The 12,636-nt window shown below is 41.9% G+C and overlaps 1 protein-coding gene across 1 annotated transcript in view; it reads left to right on the forward strand.

Annotated features, from left to right (window-relative positions):
* The window catches only part of STAMBP (STAM binding protein), a 38,444-nt gene that overhangs the window by 6,438 nt on the left and 19,370 nt on the right, over positions 1 to 12,636 (forward strand). The window contains 3 exon segments of the mRNA XM_003268672.4: positions 9,562 to 9,637; positions 9,916 to 10,011; positions 12,134 to 12,500. Coding sequence (XP_003268720.1) covers positions 9,562 to 9,637; positions 9,916 to 10,011; positions 12,134 to 12,500 — 539 coding nt within the window.

The following is a 12,636-nucleotide window of genomic DNA, read 5'->3' on the forward strand; positions in this document are numbered from 1 at the left end:
AAATACAAAACTTAGCCAGGCATGGTGGTCCACGTCTATAATCCCAGCTACCCGAGAGGCTGAGGCAGGAGACTTGCATGAACCCGGGAGGCAGAGGTTTCAGTGAGCCGAGATCGCGGCAGTGCACTCTGGCCTGGGTGATAGAGTGAGACTCGGTCTCAAAAAAAAAAAAAAAAAAAAAAAGAGATGTCACTAATGTTGCCCAGGCTGGTCTCGAACTCCTGGACGCAAGCGATCCTCGCATCTCAGCCTCCCAAAGTGCTGGGATTACGGTTGTGAGCCTCCATGTCCAATCAATATTTTAAAGTATAAATTTTGGCAGTCGTGTGGTAAATGGTGGAGCAAGTGTTAAGAGAAGGCAGGGAGACTAGTTAGGAAATTCTTGCAGGCTGGTGGCTTGAAGTAGTGTGGCAACATGGAAAGAGACAGATGGATTTGGTATTCTGGAGGTCAGGTCCATAGGACTTACTAATCGCTTAGGAAAAAAGATACCGCGGAGGTTGATGTCGTGTTTCTGCCTTGAACAACTTAAACGATGGGGTAGTCCATGTATTGAGATCGGAAAAGTGGTATCTAAAGAGGGCTGGGTAGCGGGGGGATTTAACCGTTCACGTTTGGGGTTTTTTTGACATGTTAAAATTTGAGATGCCTGTGAGATATCCAAGTAGAGATGTCAAGTGGGAGGTTGAATGTACCAATCTGAACTCGGAAGACTGAGGTCTGGGCTGGAAATACAGACAAGGGAGTCTTCAGCATACAGATGGTTCTGAAGTCATGAGAATGGCTGAGATTTTCTTTTTCTTTTTTTTTCTCCTGTAGAAATTAATTTTATTCTTATTCAGACTATTTTCAGAGAAGTAGTGGTGCACTGTTTTTCTAAAAATATGCCTTTATAGATTTTTATATATGTATATAATAAAATCCATACATGTATTTACATGATTGCAACGTACAAAATTACAGCACTGTGGTATGTACCCATCTACAGGTACATTCTTTCCACACATCCCTGCTGTGCTTTCCCCATGTGAAGAAGGGAGACTGAATCAGTTGTGAGCAGCCGAGGGCTGGCCCGGCCACGGAGCCTCCGAATAGGGGCTTGGGTGGAGGAGGTGAGGCGACTGCCGAGGCAGGAGCAGCAGCTGTTGCAGGGCTCTCCTGCAGGCCAGCAGGCAGCATCTGGAGGCTCCTGGCAGCCTCTCCCTCCCCTCCGCCCCGTGGTGCCCATGCTGCCCTCAGGGTGGGGTGGCTGACCACAGACCCCTCTGGTGCCATTCTGTGACCTGGACTTGCTTGGCTGGGCCAAGAAGTTGTGTATGTGAGGGGTGGAGGAGGGAGCTGTGGGAGGAGTAGACCCCGTCCAGCCCCAGCCCTGGGCAGGGGAAAGGGCTGGATGGCTAAAGCCTGCAGATGACTGGTGAGAACACTCCTCTTGGCCCAGCACTGCTAAGGGTCAGAGACTAGAGGCTGGGAGGGAGAGCAGTGGCTGCCGGCTGGGGAACAGGGCCTTCTTCCTCCCTGGGGCTCAGAGGGTGGCCTCAACTGAGCTTGAATAAGCCTGGCTCTTAGGCCCTGTGGCCAGAGGCTTGGCCTCCTGCCAGCAGAGGTGCATGCACGCTGGGGAGGGGTTGCCATCTCCACTTCGACCCTTGGGCCAGGGGCTGGGGAAGAAATGGAGGCTTAGGCCTGGCCCGCTGCTCTGTAGGACTAGGTCCCCGGGGCTCAGGATTCCTGAGGCATGCAGAGAAGGGCCTGAGAATGCCTGAGATTTTCTAGTGAAGGGGCTCTTAATCCGGGGTCCAGGAACCTCACAGAGATTCACTGATAGAATTCAGGGGATCTGTGAACCGGAACAGGAAAAACTTTTCTTGTTTTTTCTAACCAGTGACTGAAATTTAGCATTTCCTTCCATTTTGAATGTAGGCCTCAAAGTACAGTAGTAGTAATAATATTGTAATTTTGTCACCAGTAGAAATCAAGATATTTTCATATTGCATTACAGTTGTTGCTGACATCTCAAATTAGCATCTAAACATCACTACTTCAGAATTACAGTACAGAATTATTAGACCTACAGCTAGATCCCATTATCAAATGCATTGATAAAGAACACATTAGGCCGGGCACAGTGGCTCACGCCTGTAATCCCAGCACTTTGGGAGGCCAAGGCTGGCAGATCACGAGGTCAGGAGATCGAGACCATCCTGGCTAACATGGTGAAACCCCATCTCTACTAAAAATACAAAAAATTAGCCTGGCATGGTGGCAGATGCCTGTAGTCCCAGCTACTTGGGAGGCTGAGGTAGGAGAATGGTGTGAACCCGGGAGGCGGAGCTTGCAGTGAGCTGAGATCGCACCACTGCACTCCAGCCTGGGCGACAAAGCGAGACTCCATCTCAAAAAAAAGAAAAAGAACACATTAATACAGAAGAATATATCACAATTTTTTAAATTTTTGAAAACTTTTTCAATAAAATTGGGGTATTTTTGGTGATCCTTTGTACTTTAAGTTATACCTTAAAAAAATTATTCTGAGAAGGGTCCATAGGCTTCACCAGATGCCAGAAGGATCCATGGAACATAAAAGATCAAGTATCTTTGTTAATAAGACTAGGGAATGAAAAGAGAAGGAGCATAGGACTGAGCCCTGAGGTTAGTTAATGGAGGGAGAGTCAACAGGGGAGACTTTCTTTGAAGGAAGGTTCAAGAGGCAGGAGGAAATCCAAGAGAGATTGGTGTGGTGTCATGGGAGCCAAAAGAAGTTAGTGTTTGAAAAAGGAGAGTAGCCATCTATGTCAGATGGGTGAAGACAGAAGATTGGCCTTTGGGTTTGGTAAGATGATGTCGTGGGTTATCTTGGTAAGCTATTTCGCTAGAAGGATTACAGAGACCCTAATTAGAATGGGTAGAAAGGTGAATGGACAGTAAGAAAGTGGAGGCAAAGGGTATAGACCTGAAGGTGGCAAATTTTTTTCTATAAGGGACCAGAGAGTAAAAATTTTTGGTTTTGTTTGCTCTCTCTGTGACTACATCTGCTTTATAGTGTGAAAGTAGCCATAGACAACATATAAATGAATGGATGTGACTGGTTCCAATGACACTTTATTTACAAGAACAGATGGCCAGCTGGATTTGGCACAACAGCTGTAGTTTGCCAACCCCGGTATAGGCAACTCTTTGGAGAAGTTTAGATGGGAAGGGAAGTAGAAAAATGGGGAAGTAGTTGAAGGGGGACAAGGAGCATGTGAACATGTGTATGTATTTTAAGTTGGGAGATTTTAGAGCATGTTTTTGCTGATCGAAAAGGATCCTCTGGAGGAGGAGAGGCTAATGGTCCAGAAGAGAGCTTAGCTGTACTAATAAACTCCTCAGAAGGCAAGAGGGGATAGGATTAAGAGTACATGGATGCCTAAGGAATTGTTTTTTATGTCACTTAGTGTTATTTTGAGTGACATATTAGTGTTAACAGCAAGACTGATATGGGGAGTTTGTCCCTGTCACTTATAGGACCATTTAAAATGATGAACTACTAGGAGAGTTGGTGCGGATGAGATTTAGCAGCTCATTTACTTGATTTGTGGGATTTAGAGTTTAATTTGGAATTTTGTTGTATTGGCTTTACCTGAAGTAATGTAGCTACCTTCACTTTTCTTGGAGATACCTTTAAAATCCTGATTCTGATTCTGTGAACAGAAAATCACAGCAATTGCAAAGAAATTCTAGCTCAGTGATTCTCAGTCTGTTTTCTGTTGTATTTTACTTAGTACATTCCTGTCAATAACAGTGGCTCAGGTTTGGCAGTTACTACAACCGAGGAGAAAAGAGAGCGGAGTATACATCTGCCTCACCACTCCTCTGCCTCCCCTACTACTGAGAATTATTGTTCTAGACCTTTTGTGGATACTTTCTTTACTTCAGGATTTTAAAAGGCACGTTTGTTCCTTTTCCTGGAGCAGTTCAGGCATCTTAATGATCTCAGGCATATTTCCCCCCCAGTAGCTTCCCTAATGTAGGAATGCTTTGCCTTTTGCAGACCCCAGTATAGAAGAAAGAGTTCAGCATATTAAATCAGTACATATTTTCATGATGAGCGCAGACAATAAACCAGGCAGTGGATTCTTTCACAGCTTTTTATGGTCATCAACTAGGCTGCCCAGAAGGGAGTGAGAGTATTCAGGCAATTCCTGTCTGCTATGTGAGCCTCCTGGAACACCAACCCTCTTTCTGAAAATGAACTGTCACCTGTGTTGAAAATGTTTGCTGGGATTGGGGTTTATAGACTGAAGAAGGTTCCATTTGTGATCATGCTTACCGTGCTGAGTAACTTTAAGACTGGAAGAATCGAGATGAGGATCCTTAATGCACCCATGTTAAAGAACCTTTGCTTGACTTTTTGAATTAGTTGTTTTCATACAAAATTAACAGTTATTCATGATTTTAAAAATTTTTCAAACACTACAAGGGAGATATTAAAGTGAAAAGAGAAGTCTCATCTATCAGAGGTGGCCACTATTGTATTTCTGGCATGGATGAGATGTGATTAAGCTCACAGGGGCCCCCACGTGTCCTTTTCCTTAAAGCATCAATGGGATCATACCATGTATTCTGTTCTGCGACTTGCTTTCTTCACAGTAGTGTCTTTCCATATCAGGACATACTGAGCCATCTCATTCTGCCTCAGGGCTATTTCATCTGCCTGGAACACGAATCTGGAACAGTCCCAGATTCATGGCTCACTCTTGTCTAGTCCTTACTCAAATGCCTCCTTCTTAATGATGACTTCCTTAGCTGCTGTATCTAAAATTTCAACCATTCCCCTATCACTTTCTATCCCCCTTCCCTATTAATGACTTTCCTAGCATACTTCTGTTTATTGTCTGTTCCCCCACTGTAATGTACACTCTATGGTGGGGAGGAATATTTGACTGTGTTGTTCACTGCCATATCCCCAACCTTTAGAATAATTCTGGACCCCATAGTAGATGCTCAGTAAATCTTCACTGAATGAATGGGTGAATGATTACATTGTCTTCACATTTGGATGCACATTATTTTTTAAACAATCCCCTATTGATGGACATTTAGGTTTTTTTTTTTTTTTTTCAGTTTTTTCTACTTTTTTAAACAATGCTGTATTGAATATTTTTATACATATATCTTTGTACTGTTTTATAATGATCTCTAGGATAAATTCCTAGAGATAGAATTGTGAGTTTAAAGGATATACACATTTTAAGTTGGTTGCGGTGGCTCACGCCTGTAATCCCAGCATTTCGGGAGGCTGATGCGGGCAGATCACCTGAGGTCAGGAGTTGCAGACCAGCCTGGTCAACATGGCGAAACCCCATCTCTACTAAAAATACACAAATTAGCTGGGCGTGGTATCAGGTGCCTCTAATCCCAGCTACTCGGGAGGCTGAGGCAGGAGAATCATTTGAACCTGGGAGGTAGAGGTTGCAGTGAGCTGAGATTGCCCCACTGCACTCCAACCAGGGCAGCAGAGCAAGACTCTGTCTCAAAAAAAAAAAAAAAAAAATCAAAAAATAAATAAAATAGTACAAATTAAAAATAAAGGATATACACGTTTTAAATTTTGAATAATTAGCTTCCATTTTCCCTCCCTTAAGATAAAAGGTTATATTAATTTACAATCTTGCTAACACTGTATGGGGATCCCGTTTCTCTATACCAGGTATGATCAACCTTTAAGCCCCATTTCTCTATACCAGGTACAATTAACCTTTATGCCTTTGCCAATCCGATGGATGAAAATGGTATCTCATCCTAATTTGTATTTCTTTAATTATAAGTGGATTCAGCATTATTTCATATATCCACCTTTTGTATTTACTTTTCTGCTTATGTCTTCTTTTTTCATTGTGTATTAGGTCATTTTGCTTGTGTTTTTGCAATCATATCTTTGTTGGCTTTGGTACTTTTCCTCTCTCCAGACTTCAACCAGATATAACCCCAGAGAACAGTATACATCTGGGCCACCGCTTTCTATCCCTAGAAAGTTTCTAGGGATAGAACTTTGAACCATGTAATGGAATCTAGTTTATAAGTAAAGAAAAAACTCCCAGACCTGTACATGATGCTGGTGTTAGCATCTTCATCTCTTATTCTTGCTCACATTTTTTGTTTATTAGTTAAAAAAAATCATAGAAACCCATAGCAAATATTGACTATGTGCTAGATACTGTGTTTAGCATTTTATTGTCTCTTTAAGTGTCACAGTAAGCCTGTCAGGGAGTACTAATTTGTCTCCATCTATACAATTTTATAGACAGGATATCAGCCATGTCCAACCCTTTGAATGCAAGGACTTTTTTGCTTATCTATGATGGCAGATATCACCTTTTTTAAAGCTCATTAGCTAGTTAGTATTAGTGTATTTTATGTATGGCCTAAGACAGTTCTTCTTCCAGTGTGGCCCAGGGAAGCTAAAAGGTTGGACACCCCTGCAAAAAACTGAGGGGTGGTGAGATTAAGTGACTTGTCCAAGGTCACACAGCTAGTAAATGGCAAAACCAGGATTTGAGCCCAGGCATAGTGGCTCCAGAGCCAGCCGTAATAACCACTAAGTTCTTTTACCTCCAGTATGAGTAATGGGGTATGTTGCCCATTGTCTGTTTCAGGAGACCTTTTTGCCCATCTATCCCCATTCAGAAAACTGGCTACAGTTGTTGAAGCAAGGGAAAGCTACTCATGTACAGGTCTGGGAGGTTTTTTTTTTTTGTTTGTTTGTTTGTTTGTTTGTTTTTTTTACTTATAAACTAGATTCCATTACATGGTTCAAAGTCAAAGTATATAAAGAGGTATTTGGTGAAAAGTTTCACGCCTATTCTTATCTATTCTGTTACCCGCCCTCATTTCTGTGTATACTTCATGTTGCTTTGTATACTTACAAAGCAAAGTAAATAAATACGGCAGGTTAAATACAGCAGGTTGTCAAATAATGTCGTTTTGTCCAATGTCGTTTTGTTTCAATGTTGATGAGAAAAGAAAAATCCATTCCTGCCTGGGGCCACTGTCTGTGTGGAGTCTGCACATTCTCCCCGTGTCTGTGTGGGTTTTCTCCGGGTATTCAAGTTTCTTCCCACACCCCAAAGGTCTGCACATTAGGTGAACTGGCATGTCTGAATTGTCCCCAGTCTGAGTGAGTGCAAGTGTATGTGTGAGTGTGCCCTGCGATGGGATGGCATCCTCTCCAGGGTTGGTTCCCGCCTTGGCCTTGAGCTGCTGGGATGGACTCTGGCCACCTGGGACTGAATAAGCAGGTAAATCATTTACTTACTTGTTTTTATAAGTCTTTCTTAAATGTATGTATAGCTCATATTTATTTCAGTGTTTAATATTAGAAGTGTTTTGGTCTGTATTTAGAAATCTGGTGTTTTTGTGACCAGGATAGGTCAAAGGAACTTAACTCTTGTTTATGTCAATTAGTGCACGGTAAAGTTGGTTTTGTTATATGTCATTGTGCTTAAAGTCACAGTTTCCAAGAACCTATCAACATTAAGGACTTACTGTGTATACGTACATACTTGTACATATATGTAATGTTTATTCATCAAATATTTATTGAGTGCCTCTTTATACAAGGCACTGTGCTGGCTTCCAAGGATTATACAAAGAAGCATGAAACACAGAAATCTCTGGCCTCAGGAAGCTCACAGTCTAGTTCTATAATAAGAGCATAAGTGAAAATAAAACATGGTGTTTATATGACATAGTACTTTCTTAGCTGATTCAGGCCTCAATACAAAGCACATTCAGCCTGCTAAAGGTAGTAAATATTAATATGTATCTTGGCTTTTGGGGCTAAGGTGAGAGTTCTACTGAATTATCTATCAGTCTCTAAAATATAAGAAATATATCTTATTTATCTTAATAGATTCTTCAGGACTTTATGGTTTGAACAAATGAATCTGTATGTCTTTTAAATATAGACTTCAAGGAAACTGTTTTATATCTTTCTTTTTTTTTTTTTTTTTTTTTTCAAATAGAGACAGGATCTCCCTCTGTCACCCAGGCTGGAGTGCAGTGGTGTGATCAAAGCTCACTGTAACCTCAGACTTCTGGGATCGAGAGATCCTCCTGCCTCAGCCTCCCAAGCAGCTGGGACTACAGGTGCATACCACCACACCCAGCTAATTTTTGTGTTTTTTTATGTTTTGTTATATATATTTATATATATGTATATATATATAAATTAAAAAATATAAATAGAGACAAGGTCTCACCCTGTTACCCAGGCTGGTCTTGAACTCTTGGGCTCAAGCAATCTTCCTGCCTCAGTCTCCCAAAGTGCTGGGATTACAGGCATGAGCCACCACACCCAGCCTCTTTTATATCTTCTTCATGAACCCAAAAGAAAGCTTTTTAAAGAACCATTTTTATTTTAGAGTCCATCCCTGCCTTGAGGAGCCTTATCAAGTTGGATCAAAATGAAACTTGTTGCCTAATATAGAACTGAAGGATGAGGACTTATCTTTAGAAAGTTTGTTTTGGTGGGGATCATCTTTTTTCTTTATTGAGGATTCTTCTTCCAATTACTTCTGCCCCATGGGCAGTAAGTAGAAAAGAGTTTATCCCAACTACAATATAATATTTTAGAGCTGTCAGCAAGCTACCTTCAATTTTTTTTTAATCTCAGTTTCTGTCTATTACAACTTAATTCTGTTAAAAGACATCTTTGTTCAGAATCCCTCCAGTAGTTCTAGACATTCCAGAAACCATATGGAAGAAGTATGGTGTAGTAGTTAAAAGAATAGGCTCTGGAGCCAGCCTGCTCATATTGAAATTCTGAATCTGCCAATTTCTTTCTGTGACAAGTTACTGGGATTTTATTTATTTTCACTGCCCCTAAGTAGATGTCTTAAATGTTAGAGATTTGTGAATTGATTCAGTTTATTCTCCCCACTGAGCTTTAGAGCCATGGATGAGAACCAAAAGATGAAATCTAGCATCTTATATTTATCTAAGCACTTTTCATCAAAGGCAATGCATACTAACATGTAATATGCACATACTACATGCATAGAACACATGCACTAAGTATTTCCATGCATTTTTGTATGATGCAAACTAATATTCTTCTTTGAAGGAACACGAATCCCAAAGGAAAAAAAGCCAAAGTTAAAGGTTACGTAAAAGCTAGAAGTAGTAAGGAAACATGGTTTTCTCTTACTTCTGCCCATGGCTTTGTGACAGAAGACCTTTCCTTTGAAAGCCTGTCGTGTCACAACAAGAAAAAGATCTCTTTCTTTGGAGGTACATTTTTGGGCACAAGAAAGGCTTTTTAAAATTTTTTTGGCCATCCTTTTCATTGTAGGAGTCTGGTGCTTGCTGCCTAGTTTGGGAGTAGAGGAAAAGACTCTGGCTCTTTAGGGGGATAGAGATGGGAAAGGAGCATGGCCCAGCTAGGTGTACTAGCTCTCCCTCCGCTGCACTTCTGGAACCTTTCATGTAAGGGCTTCCGGATAAGGGAGTTGCATAGCTTTAGGGTCTTGCGGACATTTGGACCATTTGCTTCATAATCATTTTGAACTGTTTCCTTAGGCTCTTTATTGAGAAACTACCAAAGCATCGAGATTACAAATCTGCTGTCATTCCTGAAAAGAAAGATACAGTAAAGGTGGGTCTTCACTTTCATTGTTGCCCATCTAAAAGCTTCAGAGCAGCACAGACTGACTTCAAGATAAAAGTAGTAGTCTCTGCATCTAAGTACCAGATCCTGCAATAGGAGATAAGGCCATTTCACCAGAACAGTTCTGAAGTAGCAGGTATGGTACAGTAGGGGGTATTTTAAATCATTTTGGGAAATGTTGCAGTCACCACCTTGACTTAAGTCTTCTTTTGGATTCTCTAATTTTCTGGCATTGTTCTAATTCTGTTTTCTGTTTTGTGTCTCAGAAATTAAAGGAGATTGCATTTCCCAAAGCAGAAGAGCTGAAGGCAGAGCTGTTAAAACGATATACCAAAGAATATACAGAATATAATGAAGAAAAGGTCAGTATATAACAGCCAAGAAGAAAATTATTTTGCTTTTTTAGGCTGTGCCCTGGGATTTGTAATATGACATTTCAATATATCCTGTGCTTTTAATGTGCTGTTTCACCTTTTTTGGGCAAAGACCAGAAACTCAAAAAAGTAGAACACCAGTGGTTAGGCTCAGGGTTGTAACACAGATATAGCCTATTTGTCAAAGAGAGTGACTTGAGGGACAGAAAATCTGTTGCCTACCTGCTATGTCTAGAGTGAGAATTTTAAGAACAATGAACATTCTCTCCAAAACATAGGTTTTTAGATCAGAGAATTTGAGGGTTTGATTCACATTTGGTTATACCTGAAGCTATTTATAAGAGTTGACTTTTCAAGCTATTTTTTTTTTTTTTTTTTTTATACAGTCTCACTCTGTCGCCTAGGCTGGAATGCAGTGGCACGATCTCAGCTCACTGCAACCTCTGCCTCCCCAACTCAAGTGATTCTCCTACCTCAGTCTCCCAGGTGACTGGGACTACAGGCATCCGCCACCATACCCGGCTAATTTTTGTATTTTTTGTATAGATGGGGTTTCACCATGTTGGCCAAGCTGGTCTGAAACTCCTGACTCAAGTGATCTGCCTGCCTCGGCCTTCCAAAGTGCTGGGATTACAGGCGTGAGCCGCTGCACCCAGCCATTTCAAGCTATTTTCAAATGATTCTTTTTAGGAATAGTCAGTTAAAACATGTGGAGAAACTCCCAGGGCGCTGTCAGTGGCCAGCTGTGAATACATACTGCAGCCACTCACAGGCTGTTGTGTAGCTGTCTGCTGGTCTCTATTCTGGACTCTGATGTTGAAAATCAGCAGAGGGATGAACAGCTATGAGGTATATACTTCTAAAACACCAAGTGAGTGTAAGCTTTAAGGAGGAGGTTATTACTTAGCATTTCTTTCTTTTTTTTTTTTCAATCCAAATGCCACTCAAGTATTTCTTATTAGCTTAAAATGTCACTCTGTGTTGAACAAATACATAAAAACCATAAAAATTTCAGAGGCTTCATTTTGGGTTAAAATTCAGAAGGCCAGACCTAGTGGCTCATGCCTGTAATCCTAGCACTTTGGGAGGCTGAGGTGGGTGGTCGCTTGAGCCCAGGAGTTTGAGACCAGCCTGGGCAACATGGTGAAACCCCATCTCTACAAAAAATACAAAAATTAGCTGGGTCTCTACAAAAAAATACAAAAATTAGTGTGGTGGCACCCACTTCTGGTTTCAGCTACTTGGGAGGCTGAGATGGGTGGATCACCTGAGCCCAGGGAGATTGAGGCTGCAGTGAACCATGATTGGCCACTACAGTCCAGCCTGGGTGACAGAGTAAGACTCTCTAAGAAAAAAACAAAAAATTCAGTAGAGACCCCCAAGATAGCAGGTGTAAGTTTGGATCTGGTTCTATTTTATAGCCTTACTTGAAATATAGAATATATACATGACACAGAAGAATAAAACTCTCTGTGATACAGGTTAGGAGAACACAGACAATAAGTTGCATCAAGATTTCAGGCCAGATGTTGTGGCTCACGCCTGGAATCCCAGCACTTCGGGAGGCCGAGGTGGGCAGATTGTTTGAGCCCAGGAGTTCAAGACTAGCCTGGGCAGCATGGCGAAACCCTGTCTCTACAAAAAATACAAAAATTAGCCAGGTGTGGTGGTACACACCTGTGGTCCCACCTACTCAGGAGGCTAAGGTGGGAGGATTGCTTGAGTCTGGGAGATCAAGGCTACAGTGAGCTGTGATCATGCCATTGCACTTCAGCCTGGGAAACAGAATGAGACCCTGTCTCAAAAAAAAAAAAAAAAAAAAGATTTCAGTGAAGAGGAAAGTGCATTAGGTAGAGTCATTGTTGGGAGGGTGTTGAGAGGATTGGGATTTTAATTGTCCTTGGAGACAGGTATACTGTGGCCAGATAGAAAGGGATGGTGACTACACTCCGTGGGTATGAAGATACTGAGGAAAGCATGAATTCTGTGTTAGGTAATCAGGCCAGAGCGGAAGTACATTTTGGAAATCTCCATGCTAAAAAGCCTTGTTCTCCTGAAGTGCGAAGTCACTGAGGTGTGAAGTGTTAGCCTAAATTTTCTCTCTTTGTAGAAGAAGGAAGCAGAGGAATTGGCCCGGAACATGGCCATCCAGCAAGAGCTGGAAAAGGAAAAACAGAGGGTAGCACAACAGAAGCAGCAGCAATTGGAACAGGAACAGTTCCATGCCTTCGAGGAGATGATCCGGAACCAGGAGCTAGAAAAAGAGCGACTGAAAATTGTACAGGAGTTTGGGAAGGTGGACCCTGGCCTAGGTGGCCCGCTAGTGCCTGACTTGGAGAAGCCCTCCTTAGATGTGTTCCCCACCTCACCAGTCTCATCCATACAGCCTTCAGACTGTCACACAACTGTAAGGCCAGCTAAGCCACCTGTGGTGGACAGGTCCTTGAAACCTGGAGCACTGAGCAACTCAGAAAGTAGTAAGTGCATTTGCTGATGTCCTCTTCCTTTTCAGTTGCAGCCAAACAGTATCATTCTGACGGGGTCAACCTAAGATTACCTCCCTGATCCCACTCATTAAGCTTTGGTCACAGAAACCCATCTGATAAGTATTGC

Source organism: Nomascus leucogenys, chromosome 14, assembly GCF_006542625.1.
Source record: "Nomascus leucogenys isolate Asia chromosome 14, Asia_NLE_v1, whole genome shotgun sequence".
In the NCBI taxonomy this organism is placed as follows: domain Eukaryota; kingdom Metazoa; phylum Chordata; class Mammalia; order Primates; family Hylobatidae; genus Nomascus; species Nomascus leucogenys.